Below are 25812 nucleotides of genomic sequence, written 5' to 3' on the forward strand. Positions count from 1 at the left end.
CATCGTGGAGTGCGAGCATATGTGCGCGAGTGCACAGGTGGGCACCCACGTGCGTGCGTATGCTTGCACGTGCGCGATCGGGTCGATCGTGGGAAGTTGGTCGCTTCAAAAGTCGATCTTTGGGCAAAAAAGTGTGCGTGTGTGTGAGCGAGCGTGTGCGCGAGGTAGGGTTTGATGTGGCTCTTTGCAGCAACACAGTAAAAAAATTGGCTCTTAGTCTGACTGATTGGCCACCCCTGTTCTAGGGGGAAGACAACTCATTTGGAAATTTCAGCACCTACATACACATTAACAGTAGTTTAAAAAAAAAAGAAGAAAGTGGAGTAAACCAATCCTCTCTAGTGAGTACTAAACGTTATAAAAATGGACCATGGGCGTAATCTTTGGACTTTTATGTCAAATGCAATGCAGAACATGCAAAACATAAACATTGACATTTTATTTTTGGGATACATGTACTTTAAATACAAGGGTGACCCAAAAAAAACGTTCCCCAACTCTAATTAGGCCCCGTTTCTTAGTGTTTTGTCCGAATGAAATGAAACTTTGGCCATAACTAGTTTATTATATTCAAAACATCACATCAAAACGCTAGGGTCTTTGGCCTCTTTTCCTCCGTTCTACAGCACATGTTCTAGATGGCCTCCATTTAGCTCCGGAACCAGAAATCTCGGTCAGAGGTATCATTGGACCAATCTTCATCGAAGAATGCGGCACAGCAGTGACAGTCACCAAGGAGGGGTATGTGGAGGTCCTCAAAACCTTCAAGAATGAGCTCCAGACCATCTACCCGTCGCTCATGAGCAAGTTCTGGTTCCAGCAAGACGGAGCAAGTTCTCACACCTCAAACCTGTCCCGAAATTGGCTGAACGAGAACTTCGGAGGCCGAGTGATCAGTCTCAAGACTGATTTTGAGTGGGCACCCCATAGCCTGGACCTAAGCCCCCCAGATTTTTTTCTTTGGGGCTATCTTAAGGACAGAGTCTACGCAGGGAAACCCAGAACCATCACGGAACTCAAGAAAGCCATCAGGGAGGAGATGAGAGGCATTACCAATTCAGTCTGTAAGAACGTCATGGACAACTTCGTGCTGCGCCTCAAGAAATGCACAGAGCTAAATGGAGGCCATCTAGAACAGGGGTGCCCAAACTTTTTGGACCGAAGATCTACTTTTCGATCAACTAACCTCCCGGGATCTACCCTTACCGGCACGCGCGCCCGCGCTCACACACACACACACACACACACACACACACACACACACCATGATGAGAAACAGCCTGAAACTGAGGCATGCGATGCACTTTTGCAGCCTGTTAACTATCGTAGCTCACACGTACCGTTTTAAAGTGCTTCCCTGGGCCCTCCTAGATTCCTATTCTTTGCCCGTGCCCTCGATGAATTGTACACGAAGCAAACTCTGAATGAGAATCATGACGATAAAAGATAGAGCGCAACAGCTCTGATCACAAGCTGCAATTGCAGACTGCTGAGCGCTAACAACTTCCGGTGACATAATCACGTGCCATGGTAATTTCAAGATTTACCTGCTTTATTTTATTTTTTAAATACTTTTTTGTGAAAATGAGACTGATAGGATGATTCGGGTGCAGCGTACATTAACACAAAAAAATATATTACTAACATGTACAAAGACACACAAATGGTTGTTTGTTTTTTTTCCTCCTCGGATCTACTTAGGACCTGTCTTAGATCTACCGGTAGATCAGGATCGACGTAATGGGCACCCCTGATCTAGAACATATGCTGTAGAACGGAGAGAAAAAAAGGCCAAATACCCTCGTGTTTTGATGTGATGTTTTGAATATAATAAACTAGTTTTGGCCAAAGTTCCATTTCATTCAGACAAAACACTAAGAAAAGGGGCCTAATTAGAGTTGGGGCCCATTTTTTTTGGGGGGGGGGGGGTCACGCTGTACTAATATGTATGTGTATAATCCTCCTTTTTGCTCTTTCCTCACTCTGTGTCTGAATCCACTTGATTTCCGAGGTGGTCTCATGGGGTCTACGTTAATGTTAGCAACATCCGGTCAGAATTGACTATTTGTTACAGTGGGATGTGTTTCAAAAAGCAGTTTATTTCAACATTTTTTTCACCATCTTTTCCAAGCAATCATTCGCCCCCATTGCATTGAAAAAAAATGTCTTTCACGGCGGTTGGACAAACAAGCAGAGGAAGTTGAATCTGTGACTACAAGAGCAATGTTTTGAACAGGCTGGCCCGGACAAGGACGAGAGAATGCTGTGATAAACACGAGTTTGCAGCATCTTCCTGGAGATGAGGATCACAGAAAAAAAATACTGTAAAAGTCTTCTTTTGAGAAGACCACCACCTTGTTGTCGTACCTGTCCTATTTTTCATTTTGCGGAGAAAGAGCTCCATAGCGCTAACTATGGGAATCGAGGACTTCGTCGCGTCCTGTGGCTGGCTTCAAAAGTTCGTTGCTCGACATCAGCTGTCTTGTGTGGTGATCGAGCGGAGGTCACATTAAAGACAGTAAGTGGTGGAAAGAAAAGCTACCGGGTCTGTTAGTAGTCTATTTTTGTTGCAAATAGTCCTAATTGTGTGATGCGTCTTGTTGTACTGTATTTTGTTCATATGCCTGTACTGTATGCTGCAGTTTTTGTGTTATAAACAGGTTTGGACCATGTATGTTTGCATTTTATTGCTTATGTTGTTACACCTGTATTTTTTTTTTCACATACAGTACTTGCATGTTCACAAAGGACATGTAACATAGTAGGAAGGACATTCTGTGATACGGAAAGATTGGACATCACAAATATGATTCCTTACGAGAGAATACTTACTGTATTCATCAACCTGTGACATTTTTAGAATTTTTAGAAGGATTTTATGAGCAGTAAAGCCAGTTTTGTCATTAATCTGTACTGAGCCCCTATGAAGAAAAATATGTCCTGCTCATCAAATCCAAAATATTCAGGAAATTTTTCTATTTGCAGCGGTTGAAGTTGACATAGGTGGAGATGCTCGCATAATGTTTGATGAAGATTTGTAGCATTTTTATGATCTTGAGCGATGTGAAACCTGTACCAAACAGTGGGAAGGAAGAGGTTTGGCTGGGTCCTATGTCTGCTTTAAGCGAAATAAGACTATGTCAAACCTCTTTCAACAAAATGCAACCAACCTTCTTACAGTGTCGGTAGTGATACACTTCAGAGCTTTTGCGATTGCTCATTGCCTTCCGTCTGAAGAGTTTGGAAAATAGTGAAACATGACTGTGCCTTGTCGCGGGCCTCTTTTGTTTTTAATCAGCATCCTTTACTGCTACATTAGCAGGAAGTGGGATTGAAATGTTTTCTCTTCTAAGGTGCAACAACTCTTGTTCCCACATTGTTAAAGTCTGTAACTGTCACGGAAAGTGGGCTCACACTAACAGTTTCCATATAACGCAAACACCGGTTTTGTTGAATCGCCTCATAGGGGCGTAGGGTTGAGGTGGATAGGAGTTATATTGTTGATTGGCATCCAGTGAGTTATTTTGTCAGTAGCACCTTGGCTTGACTATCAACACATGCAGATGACACATCGGCTCGTTTCAATCATGCCAATTCAAACAGGGCATAATGGTGCCGTCTCTGACCACCCCAGCTTAAAGAAAACCAGCTCATTTTTCCTAATGGCCAACAATAAGGCACGATTGAATGATACAAAAATTAGGAATAGTAATGATGATTGTATGTGATTGAATGGAAAAAGTTAAGAAATGTTTCCCGTATTCTCATTTAAGCCAAGTACTTTGACCACAACTGTATATCACTGAAAGACAGCGTCTTGCTCTGTGATAGCAAGCTCATTGTTAGGCTTCGTGGGAGATGAGCACAGGACCCACAGGCAGACACAATCAACTCAGAACGGTTTTATTGTCAGGAAGTGGGACAGGTCGAGGTGGCAGGCAGGAACTGAGAAGGAGTCAGAATAACCAAGTCAAGAAGCACAGGAATGCTGGAGCGTAACAGCTTGGCAGAAGCGAGATCACTGACGAACTGGCAACGGGTGGCTGTTCAGGCTGGCTTTGATGCTGCAAGTGGCTGACGAGATGAAAACTGGCAGGTGTGTAAGGGAGGCAGGTGCACTGATTAGGGAGAACGCCCAGCCCACACTGAAAAAGGTAACAAAACAAAACAAATGGGAGGGGCGACACCGTGGACGACAGAGAAAAAAAAATGGATTCTAACACTCATGAACCCGGCAGTATTGAGGGGGACAGGGTGGACGAAACCATTTTTGAGGAGAGAATGTATTTCAGTTGTTAAAATATTACGTTTCAACCAAAGTACTGTATTGTTATTCATTGTTGTTGTTGTTTTTTATGGACATCCATACATCCATCCATTTTCTGACCTGCTTTATCCTCACAAGGGTTGGGGGAGGGGGGGTGCTGGAGCCTATCCTAGCTGTCTTCGGGCGGTAGGTGGGGGACACCCTGAACCGGTTGCCAGCCAATCGCAGGGCACGCATTGACAAACAACCATCTGCGCTCACACTCACACCGAGGGACAAATTGGAGTGTTCAATCAGCCTGTTTGCATGCATGGTTTTGGAATGCGGGAGGAAACTGGAGTACCCAGAGAAAACCCACGCAGGCACCGGGAGAACATGCAAACTCCACACAGGAAGGCCCGAGCCGTGATCAAACCCTGCTCCTCTGCACTGTGAGGCGGATGCACTAATCAGGGGACCACCGGGCCACCTAAAAAGGGCATACAGTAGAAAAAAATATTATTGTTGTCTGTGCCGCTTATCGAGGGTTGTGGGCATGGTGCCAGAGCCTATCCCAGCTGTCTTTGAGTAGTAGGCGGGGGACACCCTGAATTGGTTGCCAGCAAATAATCCTAACAATCATAATAATCATTTTTATTGGCCAAGTATGTAGAAACACAAAAGGAATTTGTCTTCTGTAGTACAGGCTACACAAGTATTATCAATAACAAGCAACTATGATAAACAAGGACATTACATATAAGTATCAAAAGAGTTTGTGTAATGTAAGGTTACCATTGTGTAGTAGTACCACCCAATGACAACTGTGTGACAATGTGCAAAGTCGCAGGGAGCATATTGACAAACACAGGGAGAACATGCAAAGACCACACAGGAAGGCCGGTTTCGAACCCTGGACCTCAGTACTGTGAGGCAGACATGCAAACCAGTCGAACACCATGCCACCCAAAGTAGGAAAAACATCTCTCAAATCTTAGGGATGTTGGGAAATATGTTAAAACCAGCTTTGCTATCAATTCATGGCAGAGATACCAGTTTCCTGAATCACTCATGCCAAGTGACAATGCAGAACAACAACGGCAGCTCATGAAGAGCTGATGCCTGACACACAATTAAAGTCAAAGCATATCCTAAGTAGTGTGTGGAAATGCAATACAATTTTTGATAAGGAAAGAGGAAGGAGTTTCTTTTCTTTGGAACTAACGAGGTGCCCTTCAGCAAAGGCTCAAATTGAAATGCTTCACCATCACCATCGTTCTCGACCGCCTGACTCACCATCTTGGCATCACTGGTTCAGCTCTATCTCAGAGTTTCACTCGTATCTTTCAATCAGTTAACCAGGCGTGTCTCAAGGCTCTGTTCTTGGACCTCTCCTTTTCTCACCATCTAAAGGCTTCTCCTGAGATAATTTGTACACAAAAATGGTCTCAGTTTTCAGTCCTATGCAGATGACACTCTCCCTCCACCCAGCTCCCTCCACACTCCCGGATAAACTGCCTCCATGACCCCATAGCCTGGATGAACTTGAACAATTTCAAACTCAACAGCAATAAAACAGAGCTCATCGTTGTGGCCTCCAAATCACTGCTGGGAAAGCGTGCAGATTTCATGCTCTATATGGACGGTACAGCCATCTATCCGTCCTTCGAGAGCCATAAGTGTCATCCTGGACTCAACTGTCTCCTTTCCCCTTGCACATAAAAGTTGTCACCAAATCTGCCATCGGTCATACTCGGAAGATCTCCAGACACCAGCCATCACTCAATTATCCTGTGGCTCAAACACTCATTCACCCCTTCATAACCTCCCACCTGGACTACTGTAACAGAATCCTGTCTGGAGTACCCAGCCAAACTCTGGACAGGCTCCAATTCATACAAAACTCAGCAGCCGGTGTCCTCACCCACACTAGACCCTGGCAGTACAGCGACTCTGATTGATCTCCAATGGCTCCCCATCATAGCTTCTTGTTCCTTTCAAACTTAGCTTGTAGCAGACGTGTGCACATTTCAGCATGACATCTTTGATCTTCTGGTGAAAAGGACACTGATTCGCTCCTCTTTCATCTATAACTGCTTCAAACAACAAAGTGTATGCAGGAAAGTGGTTTAGATTGCATGATTGTCTGTGTCTTATGTGTTGTCTTGTATTATTTTGTCATTTTATGTTAACTTTTCTTTTGATGGTGGTGCGGGCACCCGCAGCGGCTCCTCTTGTTGCATGTTGTCTTGAGATGGAAGAAATTTCATCTGTGATGTATGTACAGCACATTTGACAATAAAGTTGTTCATGACTTGACTTGATAGTCTAGCTAGCTAGCTAAAGATATAGATATATCTCTATGTAGATATATAAATCAAGGTTCATGCAACAATGCTACTTTCAAAAGCTCACACTCATATTGATTCTTAATAGCTATTTATTTGGCCACATTGAATAATGAATAGTCTCTTGTTTATCCACCCCTTAAAATTACAAAATGATACCTCATAAAGCGTATAGGACTTTATATTTTCTTGTGTGTTCTGAGGATCTGGAGAGTTGTTGGGCTTCAAAAACTAAGTGCAGCTTTGACATCCAGGCATTTTTAGTCCAGTAACTTGAGTTCAATTGGAATTTGTTTCTTGCTTTGGATCTGTCACATGCTTTAACTGACTTAAAGGCAGACTTGGTCTTTACTCTTTTTCGTCGTAGAATATGTAATCTTACTGTATTTGTTGGCATCTGCAGTGACTTGTTTAGCAGCTATTGTATGTTCAATGAAACAACCACTTTTGAAGTTATTTCAACGTCAATCCCTTTCTCCTTCACGAGTCAGTGAAATGATTTTAACATACAGATTTAGTTTGTAAAAGCATTACAAAGACACTTTTCATGCTTGTGATATCTGTACTTCTATGTATCAGTGATATTTAAATGTATTGTATGATAATGATGTTTGCATGATGATCTGGTGTTTACACATATTGTTTATGGATGTCAGGCAAACTCAGACTCAAACATTTACAGGAAACATTTTATTCAAAAATGATTACTTGTTGGAAAAATAAGATCCAGTGATATATAGGAAAAAAAATCAATAATCAGGTTAAAGTGCAAAAATACATTTCTTATATACTGTAATGCATCCGTACAAAAATAACATTGGAATGTTACAATGAAATGGAGGAAACGTGCTAAAATGGCTTTTATCCTCCTTGTAGAATATTTTGTGGGACCTTGTCTTTGGAATACAGTTTTCTGCAAGCCCTATTTGGAATGAGCAGCCATAGTTTTTTTTTAAATTTTGTTTGTTTTTAATTGTTATTGCTATTTCACATTCCACATATCCATTGGAGTCTTTGTCAATACAACTTTACTAACTAGCCATGCACTTCTTCACAAAGGCTTATTTCTGTATCTTGTAAAAAAAAATGCTGGTGAAAATGTTAATCCTTGAGCAGCGTTCCCACATAGGTGGAAGAAATTGGAGGTTTTCCTACCAATAACTGAGTTTTTTTTTTTTTTGGAAGTCTTTGGTTGATTATCGTATTTGGTCATACTGAACTGTATATATCCAGTGTCCCCGTCCCTTCCCTTGAAGAAAACAGATTCATTTCATCTTGGCTGGCTTCAGTTCCTTGACTTGCATGTGTAATGTTTTGTGCACAGCCAGTGTCCTGGACTGACAGAAGCCTTTCCCACACTCTTGGCACTTGAAGGGCTTTTCTTTGGAATGAATGTACCTGCAGAATAGAACACAACATTGCAGTGTTAGCAATAAGTAAGAAGTCAGAACAGCGTTATTAGTCGTGTCAGTCGAAACCTTGATCAACCTTATTATTGTTCTTCATTTTTCCGGTACCAAAACTAGCAACGCCTTCGTCTTCTTCACTTCAGGGGCACACTTGTGTGTGTGTGTGTGTTTTATTAATCAAGTGGGCCCAAATGAATTCCAGAAAAGAAAAAAAAACTCTAAATACACATATATACTGGTAGTTACATGCTTTGTAGACGTCTTATCATGTCTGCTGTTGTGAGCCCACGCATCCCAGGAATTTTTGAAGTCCGCACAAACCTGAGACAGTCTTCATCGTTTTGAGTGCATTCCTCATCGACTTTTATGCATGTCTGGAATTATTATATTAGTATATTATACTTTACAAAGGCTCACATTTACCCATTCACGTGCACATTTGTACACCAATGGTAGGCAGCTCCCAGTGGAAGCAAATCAGGGCTCAGTATCTTGCTCAAGGACACTTTGACATGGGCACAAGGGTTGAAGATTGGACCCACAACCGGTCATGTTAATTGTTTTGTGTCCATATTCTTCTGTCTGTTTTGCTGCCATGTAATTTTGAAGGTGGTCCAAAGACTCTGCAAAACCAGTCAACATCTGAACAGCCGTCAGCTGATTAAAGCTTCTACATGATCAAACGGTTGGCAAACCAGCCAGTTGTCAAAGTGTCAAAATGAAGGCAACATTCACGCACAGAGCAATGCTACACTATCCAGACCAGGTTTTAGGGTTGTGTCAAATACAAACTATGTAATGTCTTGTGATGCCACTACCGCCTGGGAAAATAACTATGGAACTGAAAGCTAGAATGGAATGTTTGTATCTGCTCAAAATAGATTCTTTGCTTTCAGAAAAAAAAATGTTAATGCCTTGATGAATATAATTTCGTATGACCCCAAATGTTATTACTATGCGTTTGGATTACTTGAGTGCATTTGGATTTGAGGGGGATTAAATGAGGTGTCTGAAATTGATTTCATAAAAGACAATTGTTTTGAATTTCATATTTTCAATGTGTTTTATTTAAGGTAGTGAGGCATGGGGTTCGGTTAATCGGTTTCAGGTGTCCAATGGAGCCTCTGCCATGGAGGTTAAGACACACCCGACTCAACATGTCATTTAGTTATGACACACCCACTTGGCCATCACTGGCTGCAGATGATCACATTACATCGAATGTCCAATCAGTGCTGCGGGAAATTTAGTTTGCTCACTAGTCAACGTGTGACTGTCGTCATAGTATGTCGTAAAATTTAAAAAAAATCTGTTCATGTCTTGAAATTTTATTGACTTTTTTCAATTAAATGCATTTTTTAATGTCTTGAATTTGTAAAAAGTCCTATTTTTGTTTTTCACTAATGAAGGGTTCGGTGAATGTGCATATGAACTGGTTGGGTTCAGTACCTCTGACAAGGTTAAGAACCACTGCTGTAGACACATTTGCACAGTCCATCTTAGATGAGCTTGGGCCCAGAGAAGCCGGTGGCATTTCTGAGTGTTGTTTATCAGTTGCTTTAGCTTCATGGAGCCGAACTGTATTTAGAATTGACATTGGTTTTCTCAAAGGTTCCTGAGACCATCTGGTGATATGCTTTACACAGTGATGTCTCATTCTTTCATTTCCACCTCAATTCAATCTACACGCGGGACACTACACAATTCCCACTTCCCTTACAGTTTCAGTACAGCATGGTGCCCACTCAGTTTTTCTACTTTATTTTGAAGCATGAATTAACACACATACACTAACATTTACGACTGACACTGACTGTTGATCGATCCATTCAGTCGTTCGAACATGGGCGTAGTTTACTTTGAATGAGGCTCTTTTTCCTGTTTAAATGACACACGACTAGAATGTTTGTGTTTTATTAAATGGCATGCTTTCCATTAATTATGAGTGGACAATGTGGGACCATATTTGTACAGATTGTATTGAGATTTGATTATGCTTTACATGACTTGTGTGTTAAATTGAAACTAAAACAAAAAAAGGGTTAATTCGAATGTGTTTTATCCTGTCACAAGTCACTATTCAATATGTTCTATTTTGATTTTTTTTTTCTTTTTGTAGCACACCTAACTTGTAGCACATCACGTAACTTGTTATGATCTCAGGTTTTGGACAGGTGTGATACTGGTTTGGCCGCCATGTACATGTCCAGTGTTGCTCACCGTGGTCCAAGGTATGTTCAGTGACTTTGTGTGAACGCTCAGACCCAAGGAAAATTGGAGGGAACATTGCTGCTAGCTCTTAGCGCTCCTCTGTGGTAACAAGCAATCTGAATGAGTTTGACAGCACATGTTTTTGTAAATGTTATACAAATGAATAAATCTATCAGTGACTTCCAATCCCAATGAGTAACTTTTGAAGCTGACTGCACAAAAGCCAACACATATCCAGCCAGTGACCTGTCTCGTTTAGCAGTTGGCCAATCCAAACCTTGTGCGGGGGGACCAATGTAGATCCACTGCGCTACAATGTGACCAATTATCCACTAAACTCTAAGGAAGGTTGTTCGACCAACAAGTCTGACAGAGGGGCACACACACATATGCCTGCCTGGGTTTTCTCCGGGTACTCCGGTTTCCTCCCACATTCCAAAGACATGTATGGTCGGTTGATTGACCGCTGTAAATTGGCCCTAGGTGTGCTTGCGAGTGTGAATGGTTGTTTGTTGATGTGTGAAAATAGATAGATAGATAGATAGATAGATAGATAGATAGATAGATAGATAGATAGATAGATAGATAGATAGATAGATAGATAGATAGATAGATAGATAGATAGAGCAGGAGGTGGGGTACACCCTGAACTGCCAATCACAGGGCAAAACTTAATCATGAGCAATCAGGGCAAACAACCATTCATGCTCACAATCACACCAAAGGACAATTTAGAGCAGGAGTGCCCAAACTTTTTTGACCGAAGATGAAGTTTTGAAGCAGCCACGCTCCACAATTGACCCGTTACCGCACAATCACACACCCACACAGACGCACGTGTGTGTGCACTAATGCAGACGTGCATCCACACGCATGCCATGATGACCAACATAACAGCCCCTAACATGAATGAAACAGAAAATTAAAGTAGATAAAAGAGTTAGTGAAAAGGAAATCACTGCCGACCTTAATAGAGACCCGACGCGTAGTGCATAAACATGACTATCGAAGCTCACATGTAACTTTTTAAAAGGCTTGTCCTGGTGCTCCACATTGCCATTCTCTGTCAGTGCCCTCGGTGAAGTGCAGATGAAACAAACTGAATGAGAATTTTAAAAACAGCATTATCACAGCAGCCCTGATCACAAGCTGGAACTGGTGACCGCTCACAACCTCCGGTAATGCAGGTCAGGCGTCACCTTAGGTCAGGGGTCGGCAACCCAAAATGTTGAAAGAGCCATATAGGACAAAAAAAAAATGTCTGGAGCCGTAAAAAAATAAGCCTTCTATAAAACTTACAATGAAGGAAACACATGCTGTATGTATGAAGGAGACTGGACTGTCTCAGAATTGTTTGTTATTCATTCCTTTGTTGTGTTCACAAACGCCCCCATAGATTTTATTTTGTGATTTCTTCGCTTGACTTTTTTGTTTTGGTGAATTATTTAGCTTTTCTTAGTGTCCGTGAAGTGATCATTAATTTCCAATTTTCGGAGGCTGTCTTTGAACGCCTCTCGAGTCGAACGAGAAGAGAGAAGGCACTGAGTCGGACGCAGACGTGTTTGTGTTTATCGAGACTGTAAAAAGCATAAATAAAGTGTACATTTTAAAAAACCAACACCATAGCTCTCCTTTTTTCGGAGCTGCAACATGTATCTATATCTATTTAAGCTATATTAGCCTACCATCAAAATCTTTTTCCATTTTCAATTTTTTTTTTTATAAAGCTCCAGGGAGCCACTAGATGTCGCTAAAGAGCCGCATGCGGCTCTGGAGCCGCGTGTTGCCGACCCCCGCCTGAAAGGTGACTTGTTTTTTATTTTTTAAATCCTTTTTTGGTGAAAATGAAATTGATAAGATGCTTAGGGTGCAGTGTACACTAACACAGAAAAATATAATATTAATAACGCACATAGACACACAAATCTTTTTGTTTTTTTCCCCCCATTTCTCCCGACACCTCTCGCAGATGACTTGGGACAAGTCCGCAGGCCACCGGTTGATCGCTACCGACCGGTTGGGCATCCCTGATTCAGAGTAATCGACGAACCGACCATGCATGTTTTTGGAATATGGGAGGAAACCGGAGTACCCGGGGAAAACCCATGCAGGCACGGGAAGGCCAGGGCTGGGATTGAACCCTGAATATATATATATATATGTATATAATTATTTTTTTGATCGTTGGTTTCTGTGTGCCCTGTGATCGGCCGGCAACCGGTTCAGGGTGTCCCCCGCCTACTGCCCGAATATGGCTGCGATAGGATCCAGCACCTCCCGCGGCCCTTGTGAGGATATTGTATGTATGTATGTATCTATATATATATATATATATATATATATATATATATATATAAATAAAATTGCATCGAGTTGTCTCATTTGAAACTCAGATAAAAACAGTTTTTCACTGTGGAGAACTTTTGGCTGCCAATCGGACAACATTCAGGCTGAGCCGCAACACACTGCATGCCACACGTGTATGCACACACACATCCTCATTCACACGATGATACTGTACCCATTTCGCACATCCCTGGAGGTATTATATATCGTGAAACTGTTTGTGTGCAAATGGCAGAGGAGCGAATAAGCGTTTTCAATGCAGCTTTCAGAGCAAATGTTTTTCCTATGATTTTTTTTTGTGAATACGTTGCACACCACTGTGACTCGGGCCTTTCAAATAGAATATATTTCAACATGCTTGAAAGATGCATGCAATCATTTTCTGAACTTGCCCAACAATGTCAATAATCAAGTAAAAAAATGTGGTAGGAGAAACATTTACCATTGCTCGTATTTTCATTTTAGTATTGCTGCTATTGTTCACCTCTTCACACCACACCTACGCTATGATATCTTAAAACATGCTCTCCCCACTAAATACTTTTCATTCTGGTCTGATTCCATTAAACTTGCTGTTACATGTCAAATTATTTGCGACACAAAGTGATGACAAGGAATGAAATGTGATCAAATCAGACTATAAATCATTTATTTAAAAGTATAACTGGGTATGAACTTAATGTCCCAAAAGGTTTTTCCATTTCCTACAAATTGTTTACAAATATCTTCTTCAATATAAAACAGGCAATATGTATCAGTACTTGTCTGTTTTAATCAAGTTCTCTACGTCTGCTCCTCCAGAAACGTATATTATTATGCTTAAGGCTGGGTCTCCTGTTCCTTAACGCTGTGCCCAAACATGTCCCACTGAGACAAAATGTTGAGAAATCGAGCTTCCTCAAGCTCTTCTAGTGTGTTGCTTGACTGCCAAGCTGAAAACTAGGACCATAGAACAAAAGTCAAAAGAAGGTTTCACATCAATGTTTGACCTTACCTGTGGTCTCGGAGGTGGTCCTGCCTTCTGAAGGCTTTATGGCAGATGTCACAAGTGTACGGCCTCTCATCTGTGTGCGTCCTCTCGTGGATTAGCAGATTGTAGGATTTTGTAAAATGGCGGCCACAGAATTTGCAGACAAATTCTTTTTTGGTCTTTGAGGGCAACCGGCCACGACTGGATTTGCGCTCCGGGTAGGAGAGCTTGGCCACATCCAGGAGGCACCCGAGGCCGGTTGACTCAGAATGGTGAGACGAAGCGGCGGCGGCAGCGGCAGCAGCAACACCTGACATGCTCAGGTCTTCCGCCTTCAGATGATCCTCTTGGGTGGCTGCTGTGGCCAAGTTGGCAAAGTCAAAGCGAGGCTTGTCCTTTGAGCTCTGCATCTGAGCCGCTGAGTCCTGCTTGGGCTGCGGGTGATGAGGGAAGATCGGGATGGAGGCCATCGAAGAGAATTGGACAGGTAGTTTTGAAAGAGTGCAGCGAGGCAAGGCCACGGGCAGGTAGCCCGGGGTCCATTGGTGAAGCTGAATGGCATGCAAGGCACTGAAGCTGTAGATGCTGTGCAAGTGATCCGTTGGCAGCTGAAGGCCTGTGGAGCTCTGGAGAAGGGAATAATTCGCCAGCTGGAGCGATGGGTGGAGAGGGACTGGAGCTGCCAGAGTCTTGCTGCCCATGGCGGAGGCAAGAAATCCAATTAGATGTCTGGAACAAACAGAACACATTGGCGGATCAATTCAAATTCTTTGAATCATTGCGACTTCATGTGTCAAGAAGAGTCATTCCTTCCTGATGCCATCAAAACAACAACCAAAACCGCTTGCAACAATCGAAATATGATTTATACACGTGGCTAAGGGAAAAAGAACAGACCGCTTCAAAATGATCTGTTAGCCACATGTTGCAGTTCGGATTTACAGTGAAGACTGAAATGTTAAACCAAACATTTTCAGGAATTGGCCGTTTCACAGTTTCAATACTAACTCGTTTTTGTCGCAGGCCACATTGTAGGTTTCCCCGAGAGGGCCATTATGACTGTGAATTTTGGAAAACCGTATAAATGTTTGATCACCTCCACATTTTACATATTCAGTGCACAACAAATTGGTGTGGTGTTAATTTTGAAATCAGAAGTCAACCCTTGTGAGGATAAAGCGGATTGGAAAATGGATGGATGGATGGAATTTGAAATTTTGGTTCAGCCTTGAGCAAGCATCATGGAAAGTTGACATGCTTGATTTGCGCTCGCGGGCCACACAAAATGATATGGCGGACCTTGAGTTTGACACCTGTGCTTTAAGGGATTTTGTATTTTACGCTGACCAAGTATTTTACGCTGTCTTCCCGAAACAAAAAAATGTTCTGCCTCCAGCAAATCACCCCCCCCCCCCACCCCATGGATAATGTTGTTTAACAATAACGAGAACAGGATTCAAACAAATCTCAAAATTATTTTTTGTGTTGTAAAGCCTCGCTGTGTTTAGTATATAGAGTACAAATACATCAGAACCCCCCAGGCCCAATCAAGAATGGTGAGTTGGATGTTGACCCCCACCCCCATCTGGCACTTTTACACATCAAACTTTGATTTTTGATAAACGCTGTTCAAGGAGCAGTCATGATCTGCTTATGAAGACTGCACGTTTCAAGGGCCTGCACTGTTTGAACCACAACGCAGAAACTCTTCGAAGGTGGCTCTGTCGTAGCTAACAGAACTATTGTCTTGGAAAAAAATTAAAGGATTGAGAAATTTTTAAAAACGAGTTTCCACAGTACTTATCCACATGCATTGCTGATAGGGAAAGCCACGACGGCATTCCCTATCAGTGTTCACCGTCGTGGTGAACACTACAAGGTTTATTAAAACGTTTTGCTCATGTGAATTGCTTGAAAATTGTGCAAGAAATAGCTCTGTAACAATGCACCGTGACAAATGAGAGTGTATGCGTGAGGTAAATGTGTCAAGGAAGGTGAGTGAATCACACTTGGCAGCTTGAAGACACATACATGAATGCGCCAGACAGAAATTGAGAAAAGCGTATGTGTGTGTTTGCTGTTGCCAGAAACATGCCTGGAGCTGTTGAAGGTGGTGTAAGAGAATGGCGACATTGATCAAGAGCCTGTGAGCTGTTAAATCAGGTTTTGATAAGCAGGAATAACAAGACAACAATGTGTCTTTGTTGCAGTCAGTCTATGATTGACAGCGAGCAGAGCAGCTCCCCGCTCCATTTGAGCAGCCCTGCGCGCTATACACACAACTGAAGCTAATGTTCACTCGTTGTGGATGAAATATCTCGATGTCTTCCCTCTTCTGAAATGCTTATAAAACATGTTAGCATCCATCCAGCTGTTTTCTCTGAATCTATCCGGGTTGGGGGTCAGAGGGGAGCTGATTTAGGTGAAAGGAGGACGCCGCCAACAGCACGTCAGCTTCATAAAAACGTCACCTACAGTATGTGAACAACTACATTTCCCCCAGCTCTTGGCCAAAGACAAATCAATGAACAACGGACGATAATCTGATTCATGAAAATGTATTCATGTCATAAGCACTGCCGAGTAAAACGACCTCTTGTTCATGAAGCATGTCTCAGATGGAGGGACCTCGAAAGATTGAAAAAAATCATCAGGCTTACATGCTTTGCTTTCTGCGCTTCCCTCTCTGTTTATTTTGAGCATGTACAGTATAAAATAATATAACATTTACTGTATTTGAAAAGTATCATAAAGTAACAGAATATGTTACTTTAAACAAAACTTTTAGTTAATTCACAGAAATCATCAAAACAAGCATGACTAATGAATGAGGTAAAGAGTAGGAAAAACGAATGAGATCCTCCCACTAATTTCATTATCAATATAGAAGAGTCATATCCGACTGTCTCTGCGTACCATAAAATCTATTGTTGTACAACATACAGTACACCAACAGGCAAATCCAACACAATATCTACATTAATATACCAATATATTGTTTTGTTATTATAGGATTAACTTGACCTGTACCATTGAACTATTTTTCTGAAATAGACTAGCTGTCAATAATAAACATGGTAGTTGATACAACACTTTCCTGTAACAATAACCTATTGATACAACAATTACACTTAGCAATAATATAACATCATTTAACCTTGAACAGTAAATGATGTTGAGCTCATACAATTAAATAATGGTAAACCCTGATGATCGACCATGCATTCATTTTCTGATCCACTTACCCTCACAAGGCTCATGGGTGTGCTGGAGCTTATCCCAGCTGTCTTCAGACTGTAGGCGGGGGACACCCTGAACCGGGTGCCAACTAATCGCAGGGCACACATAGACGAACAATTCGAGCTCACAATCACACCTAGGGACAATTTTGAGTGTCCCATTAACCTATGCTGCATATTTTTGAAATGCGGGAGGGAACGGAGTACCCGGAGAAAACCCACAGAAGGTGGGGGACACCCTGAACCCGTTGCAAGCCAGTCACAGGGCACAGACAGATGAACAACCTTCCACGCTCACACCCACACCTAGGGACGATTTGGAACATTCAATCAGCCTGCCATGCATGTTTTTGGAATGTGGGAGGAAACCGGAGTACCCGGAGAAAAGCCACACAGGCTCGGAGCGAACATGCAAACCCCACACAGGAAGGCCAGAGGGATTGAATCCACAACCTCTGGGAATGTGAGGTCAAGGCGCGAACCACTGCATCACCGGGCCACCACAGTGAATATATCTTCGTTTAATATTCATGCTTTCATTATCAAGAAGCAAATCGTAGGGGTTGGTCAACATCTCTTGAGTGTGAATCAAAATAATTAAATTAGTTTCGTTTTTGCTTCAACTCAGTTTACATAGCATGCAATACTGTAGATAATCACACATTTTTAGAAATACTGTTGGACTGAAGGATAAAGAGCAGTGAAGTAATGGGTCAACCATCAAGAACAATCTACTTCAGCTAATTTAGTTTGAATAGGTTTACATAAATCACAATCACATTGTAAAAATATTAAAATACATCACTGCCTCGTAGAATTTTGTGAACCATCCAATCATGCATATTTTATTGTTAACAGCTCCATGCCAGGTTGTTCATGTGCTGTGTACAAAAAATAATAATAATAACAATAATAGCCTTAATGTCAAAGGCTTCAAGTGGTGGTCAGGCCGCTCATCACTAAAGTGAATGAAGTCGTTGTAATGAGGAGCAGTGAAGCTCAAACAGCCCCCCTGTGGTCTCTTCCTTTCTGATCATGACGCAGAAGTAATTGACTTTTACTCGGGAGGTCATTAGAGGATAGAGGTTGCTCTGCTGCTGAGGCTCTCCTCACCTTTAACCCTTTCATGTCTGCATATCGGGGGCCTCCAGATCCAGAGAGCCATGTGGATCCTCTGCTTAAGCTGAGACTGTTACATTCAGCACCTCCGAGGGACTGTGGGGTGACCGAGACGCTGCTTCTCACCTCCATGTAAATCTGATCAGACTGGCACACTACAACCCCCATGGAAGAGTCTCTCCAAAACCATTTTGGCCTTTTAATCACACACACACACACCTGCGTGCGTATATATATACTGTATATATACTGTATATATATTTCTTTATTAAAGATTTTAAAAATAGATCTTGATATTAGGTAAATAAAAAATACATGATCTACGCGCTTGTGGCTCCTGTAGCTTTTACGTTCTTATTTTGAAAATATCTGCACAAATGTGTGTGTGTGTGTGTGTGTGTTTTTAAACTTCAGCTCTTTAGAGATTATACAATACAATTGTTTAGGAAGCAAATTACTTGAGTTTACAGTTCTGTATGAATACTTTCAATCTAAATAGCCGAGAGGAGTTTGAATTTAAAAGCAACAACATGGCAGGTATAAGATGTCTGTGCAATTTACGTGCAATTGCACTCGTGAGACATTTCACAAAAATATTTTCAATTTGTCAATTTTGTTTGTATTTTTGACGACTGTTTATTGATGAAAGTAGGTAACATCTTAGATAATCCGATTTTAAAAAGGACAAAGCTCCAAAGATTTCAAGTTCACTGTTTCAAAAAGCAAAGTGCCATGTCACTCTCGTGTGCCTTGAGAGATCAGCAGGTGTGCCACAGGAAATATACCAACTTCACTTCATTCGGGCAAAAAATATGATTCATTATAACTTTAATGCATCTTTGTTCATCTATCGCTGCCAGTGGCACATTGTGACAGGCAAAACAATTAAATGCTCTTCCATTAATTGGTGGAAAGCTACAATAAAGCTGTTGCCATTCAGAATAAGTCACAGCTTCCTGCCAGTATGTCAGTGGATTTGTGTTCAATTTAAACGGGCCCAGATTCCACCCTTAGATTAAACTGCAACACAATTATTTTAGTATTTATTACTTTTTGTGTGGGAGGGTGCCTTGAAATTTTTCCAATGTGAAACGGGTGTCTTGGCTCAATGAAAGTTGGGAAACACAGTTCTACTTCGTCTGTAAAAAAAATTCCAATTTTAAATGTGATACCCATTCTTTCTCAATGAGCACAACATGAAGCGGCATCAAGCCAAGGAGAACCACCGGTGTCATCAGACCTTTATTAGTCAAGGTGCTGAAAAAAACAGTCAATGCTTTTAACGCCCCACATCTTCCTCCCAGACCTCCAATCTAACACACAAGGTCTTTATTGGATTATGCTTCATTACAGTGCCAGCATCATCAATTAGTGAGGCAGGGGTTGCAGCTGCATGCAGTAAGTGTTTCCTTTAAAAGTCATCTTAAGGCTCTTTCTCCACCTTTCTCTCTAGCAATGTTTATTCACACTGGGCTAATTGCACAAGTTATGCTTGTTCATGTTCGCTTCACCTAAGAGGGATGCTGTCTGGAGGTCATTCAGCGTAAATGAGCCAATTTAGTCCATTTTGACAAAAAATACCAACTCTGAAAAGTATTTTTTGAGACTTTACTGTGGGAAGTACAGTATAGTGAAACGACACCATCAATGTCCTCATAAATTCATTTGAACGACGTATCAACCATAATATTGGCAGTTACCCAACTTGTAGACATACACAATTAGCAGCAGTAGACCAATTATGGATGGAATTTAAATAATTCCCGTTGCAAAAAAATTCCCACGCAAGCCTTCAACACATTTCATGCACCGTATGAATTTCAATAATTGTGTCCTCAACTACATCGCAAAAAGGCGCCATGAGTAAGGGCGTGATAGTTTTGTGACCGTCAACGTGCCTTCACGCAAACTCCTGTTGTTGCACTTAGGAGCGTGTTTGTTTACAAATAAAAGAGAGGACTTACCGAACAAAAAAACCCCCTGAAAGATCCCCCTCTTCGACGCGGAGGTCTGCCGCGGTTGGGAAGCGTTCGTGGCAACGTGAAGATGAAGCGCGATCGTTGACGTGAGTTTTAATGAAACCACAGCATGTTTCCACCTCTCAGTTCGCCGCAAAATGCGTCTGAGCTGACAAGGCACGGCGGCGTGTGCTGGTGCAGCTTTGCTTCTCCCCGTTCGCTGACTGACCCGCGTCTCTTTATTGCGCAGAGCGAAGCTCCGACTGGCGCGTCACTCAGCCAACCCACATCCAATACAAGCCGTCGGGGATACATAAAGATTACGCAGACCAGAGCTGCGCTGTTCTGTGAGGGACTCGACGTGAGCCACAACTCACAAGACTTGCGTAAGCAGCTAAGACGATTTCTATACTTACCAAAAGTGTTTCACGGTTGGCCAACTTCACTGACCAACGCAAGAGCCCTGACCACTACCCATTAAAACATTTGGAATGGACAGTACTTAAAATACTGAAACAGACACTCGTCTCCAACGCCTACGACATCACAAATAGATTATAAAAACCTACAAACTGGGGTCATTTTATTAAGTTTGAAAAAAGTGCGAAAAGAAAAAAGTGCACACGAGTTGCCGTTCTCACACTGTTATATCCTTCGACGGCGTCCGGCGACAGATTTAGGTATCAAAGCTCAGCATTTGGACAAGTTGTGTCATGATTCGGTTTATGGACCAACAGGTGGCACTGTAGGGCTCCCCCGGCAGCTGCACACCTGTTGGTCATAGGTAATTAGGGCCTTAAAAGGACTCCCACCCCTAACACTCAGTGTCGGGTCATTGTTGCTTATTGCTACTGTCATGTTTGTTTGTTTGCTGTTCCTTTGCTGTTGTCATGTTTTTTTTCTGGTAGTGCTTTGGTTATTGATAGTTTTTGTTTGTTAATTTGGACTTTGTTTAAGATTTAGTTTTCTGTGTTTTAAATACAATTCTTCAAGAACACCCTGCTCCTCTCTCCTGCCTGCTTTTTGGTGTCCACCACCATCTCGCAAACGTTACAAGTTGACTCTTCCCCTGTGATGGGAAAGTCTGCGCATATGTGCTCTCTACATACTGAAATGAAATACAATAGAACAGAGAATGCTGAGCAGATTTTTTTTTCACATACATGAGCTCTTCATGCTCTAAAGTGTACCAGGACTTGGCTCTGTACAGCATTCCTTGATTCCTTGACATGCGGGGGTTGGGAAGTAAATCTATGATATTTAAAGCACACATGAGGCGATGGGACTGCCTACAGATGGCGGTGCTAACTTAACCACAGTACTTGTCATATCAATTGTTTTAAGACACCGGATTAAATTAGGCCTACCAGACAGATGTTGCTTTTGCCATATTTTTTCACTTAAGTTTTAGACCATAAATATTTTGTCCTACTTTTGCCATAGTTTTTCATTTAATTATTATGTCATACATTTAATTATTACGTCATATATGTATGCTATCTAGCATCTATACGCGCACACACACACACACACTTTCGAGGTAGACCGCAACTTTAGCCGCACGTGAGCTACTGTGAATACAATCTGCCACCTGCTGGAGAACTCTAGCCCGTCAAATAAATTGCTTCACTGAAGGTTTCCCAAATTGTAATTACCAGGGACGCATGATGCTTCAGCAATCCAGGTTGACTGACCAATTCAGTCGAATCGCGAGTAGATGCTGACATATTACTGTTAGGTTTTTGTTTAGATGACATTTGGTTTTGTTCCCTCATGTGCCCTTTTTGTCTCCACCTGTTTTCGTCATGCAGGTCTCTGGTGTTTGACCAATCAGATCGCTCAAGCCTTTGTGTCAAGGTGTTTCTCGTTGTCTCGTCACTTTGCTTGTATTTCGTCCTGCCGTATGTATTTTTTATTTTTTTTGCAACTTTGGTTTCTTATGATTTTCAGGACTTTGTTTGAGTATTTTAGTTAGGTACTCCAGTGTACCCTGCTAGTGCTTTTATTTTTTTAAGACATTTTGTTCAGTCCACCCTACTCCTCCTGCCTCCCTGCTTTTTGGGGTCATCTACCTACCACCTCGCAACCGTGGCAATTACAGCTTTATTGGTGACTTTAATCTTTCTCATAGGTACCCCACCAATGGAGAATAAATACAAGTTGTAAAACGACTTATTATGAAATTGGCCATTGGCTTGAATTTAAGTAGATGATTTTTTTGGGGGGGGGGGGAGGAAGGGGGTTACTGTGCCTTTAATGTTAAATTAGATTTTATACTCCAGAATATATATATTTTTAAATCTATTAAGTGTGACATAGGTTCGCTCTAATTTGTGTGTTTTTGGTTGTGGCATACTTGGTGTCACGCTCATGAAAGGAAATTCAAAGCTGAGCCCGCAACCTTGATGAGTGGAGAAAAGGTCAACAGAAGAAAGGAGAAGTTCAGGAACAGGCAAGCAAAACAGTGCGAAGACAACTCCCCACAGATCCGTAATGGGATTGAGTAAATTAATGTAAAAATGATGGAGCGCATTGATAGTCAGGACATTCGCAGCAGGCTGTCTTCCAAAACAATTTTTTATTTTTTTTTTGCTGCAACTGAAAGTGCTCAAAGTTCTTTGCTGTGATTATGCTTTACACTCTTGGATGGTTGATTGACAGAAGGATTCACCTAGGGTTTGAACTTGAGATTTTTCTCTTCCTTATCTACATGAAAAGCACAATGTTGCACGCGTTGGATAAAAGCCGTTTACCAAATTGAAATTCGGATCATTTGTGTGCACTTGTATGCTTCGACTGACATTTGCTGTCATTGGTGAGGAGGATGACTCCTCGATTGAAAGACACATAAAGTCTTGCAGATGCAGGATGAGAAAATGCAACCCGACACCACAGTTGTCAAAGACCGCACGGCACCAACGTTTGCGTGGCGCCGACAAGTGACGGCGGATGGAATGAATGCGGCAGATGAAAAAATACCCTTTCCGGTGAACACCCACAGGTGTCAGAGAACTATGCAATGATTTGAATTTAGAGATGCACAATATGCATTTATTTCCAACCAGTTTCTCAAGGCTAATGACCAGTATGTAAACCAGTCTCATCATTTCTCATGATTTGGTGCTTTGAAGGAGCACCAGGTAGCCATTCATTTTTGGCAAAATGTTCTCATATATGAATAGTAATCAATAAAACAGGACTTTTGCCACAGAAATAAAACAAATCCTTAATCACTGGAAGACATAGATGCAAAAATATAAAAGCTATATTTGATAAGATTTGGGTGACCAACCTATTTGAAACTGAGAACTGCTTGCCTAATGATCAATGCGAAGGGCTACTAGTTTGATGCACGCATCTGAAATAACGAAAATGTTTCTTTTTTAAAAAAAAGAGTCCCGCAGACTTCTCATGTTGCACTGGCCACAGGCAACATGGTGGTGATACGTGTGTGTGTGTACATATATATGTACAGACCGGTATTTATACACACATTGAGGTTTGTGAGACAAAATTAAAATTTTGTATCTCATTAAAATACATTGAACACAAAATCAATAGCAAATCAATGATTTTGAAGGTCTTCTGATCTGGTCCCAAAAAGCTTCACTCGCCTGGACACACAGGTGTTAACGTGGTCCAACGTGCTACCTATGCATGGGAAGTAGAAGTCGGAAGCAAATGGTCAGAACCACGCAGTGTCAGACCATCAAGATATTACAGATTCAAGGGCAGTACAAATTAAAAAATAAACAGGATAAATCGGTCCAATTTTGTTTAAAAAAAAAAAGAATAAACAACAACGGTGTCTCCACGATGAACAGTCACCAACACTGGTCGTGGACTATCATGGTAAACTCAGTGCTTAAGCCACATAAGCTAGCAAGCAATGCATTGGCTGGCTAACGAGTGCAGCTTAACCTGTGAAAGAGTGCCTCCTAAGTCAGTCATGATATCCATCCATCCATTTTCTGATCCGCTTTATCCTCACGAGGGTCGCAGGAGTGCTGGAGCTTATCCCAGATGTCTTCAGGCAGTAGGCGGGGTCCACCCTAAACTGGTTGCACACATAGATGAACATCCATTCACGCTCACACTCACACCTAGGGACAATTTCGAGTGTTCCCCTAACCTGCCATGCATGCTTTTGGAATGTGGGAGGAAAACAGAGTACCCAGACAAAACCCACAAAGGCATGGGGAGAACATGCAAACCCTATACAGGACGGCCGGAGCCGCAATCAAACCCTGCACCTCTGCACTGTGAGGTCGGCGTGCTTACCAGTTGACCACCGTGCCGCTGCCGTGTCTCTCTCACTCTGTCTCTCTATTTGTATATATACGTATATACAGTATATATATATATATATATATATATATAGATAGATAGATTTGTATAATACATGTGTGTGTTCATCTGGATGGTGAGCCACTCACACAAGGCGAGGTAAGATAAGATATCCTTTATTTGACGCACACTGGGGAAATTTACAGTCTACAGCAGCAAATTTGCGGGGTAGAAAGAAGAAAAAGTATTTGCAAACAACAATAAATGGAGAGAATTTTTGAGTGGCTTTGAATAGTTTTTTTTCCATCCTTAATCAATAAGATTACCATTGAAAAACAGTTTTATACTTACTTGGGATACTAACACAATGCAAAAAACAAAGCTTTTGAGAAGAGTGGAAACAATTTCATGGAACTGTAAACTTTCAGTCTGCCATTGTTTTAATGTCTGGTGTCTGGCTGCCCGTTTAGCGGCACATTCGAGACGTTTGGCTCTGAAATGTGAAAATCAGTGCCTAACGAGTCCTTAATCTCGGCGCATGTCACTGCTGACCGAATCACTAATTTGACAACAACTGGAGAACTCCAAAATGTTTGACTTGATTTTTTTTATTTGTTTTTTATTTGTCTCAAATAAGCACAAGAATAAATCCAACATAATCAGGAACTGAGAAAAAAAAAAACGGCACACGATGATAAAGTGCAAGTTCAAGAATTAGCTGAGGGAAGCAAATCTCATCACGTTCAGTCCCCATTTGCATTATAAGAACTTCAAGAGCGAGAAAAACAAACAAAATGTCACTAGGAATTAAACCGTATGTTGCAATAACCAGCAGCTTGCTCAAAGAGGCCCAGCCCTCTCTCACCATTAACACTTCATCCAGCAACTAAATCCAACGTTTGTCTTCCTGACGGATCCTCGTCTCCCGAATTCTTGGATGCAGAATCAGGGTGGCCAGTCCCCCTTGTTAAAAAGGTGCAAAACTACCCCCGTCTGCCAATCAGAGCTACGGTTTTCCAAGTCCGTGCAGTGTTGTGGTGGCGTGTCAACAAAAAAGCAGCTCGACGATGTCCAGAATCTTGAGGAAAGTGCAGATCTCACCCAATCCTGGGGGCCTGCCGCTGGGGACTTTTTTTTTAAAAAATAGCTTGGCCACTTCAGCCTCAGAGAAAACTTACTTCAGAGTCCCGAGACACGACTGCCCCATCGGAAGCTGCGGTGGTCTGCAACCCAAATCAAGGTCAGCAATGACCCAAAATCAAAATCCGCTCAAAGGCATTCTCTCTTCGGCCTCAATGAACTCATCCCGATGGGACTCCTTTATCTTATGTTTTTTTTTTTTTTTTTTTTTAAATCATGCAGTCATTGTTGCTTTTAAGATTTGGCCTCCGGTTCAGAGCCAAACATCTGAAAATAAACGTGTACTTTTATGATCACATGAACCAAAGAGTGTGTGTGGAATTATATGAGAATACACTGTCAAGTCACTCGGGAACTACTTGTTGTGGGAGCTGCTTTTGATTTGGCCACATGCAAGGTTACAAGCAGGTGTGCTACACACATGGTGCAACATTTCCATCTGGCTGGAGCTCCAGCTTTGGGTATTATGGCAGTTCTAACAGCTGCTGATTGTGTTCGCGCTTTAAAATTGATCTCATTTTTTGCTTTACTACATTCTG

At 41.8% G+C, this 25812-nt stretch overlaps 1 protein-coding gene across 1 annotated transcript; it reads right to left on the reverse strand.

Moving 5' to 3' along the window:
* Positions 1–7315: 7315 nt before the first annotated feature.
* On the reverse strand, positions 7316–20164 carry osr1 (odd-skipped related transcription factor 1). The gene is made up of 3 exons (XM_086128239.1): positions 19853–20164; positions 13555–14259; positions 7316–7992 (listed from the first exon to the last, which is right to left on the reverse strand). The coding sequence occupies exons 2-3, from the start codon at positions 14229–14231 to the stop codon at positions 7860–7862; spliced, it is 810 nt and encodes a 269-aa protein (XP_085984365.1). The 5' UTR covers positions 14232–14259; positions 19853–20164; the 3' UTR covers positions 7316–7859.
* Between the last annotated feature and the right edge of the window lie 5648 nt (positions 20165–25812).

The sequence above is a fragment of the Hippocampus guttulatus genome, chromosome 13, assembly GCF_054856545.1.
Source record: "Hippocampus guttulatus isolate MCC_2025c chromosome 13, RoL_Hgut_1.0, whole genome shotgun sequence".
In the NCBI taxonomy this organism is placed as follows: domain Eukaryota; kingdom Metazoa; phylum Chordata; class Actinopteri; order Syngnathiformes; family Syngnathidae; genus Hippocampus; species Hippocampus guttulatus.

Coding starts and splice junctions, on each gene's coding strand:
- osr1 (XM_086128239.1), bottom strand. CDS start 14,231: ATGGGCAGCAAGACTCTGGCAGCTCCAGTCCCTCTCCACCCATCGCTC. Junction 7,993..13,554: donor GACCACCTCCGAGACCACAG/GTAAGGTCAAAC, acceptor TCTATTCTGCAG/GTACATTCATTCCAAAGAAA.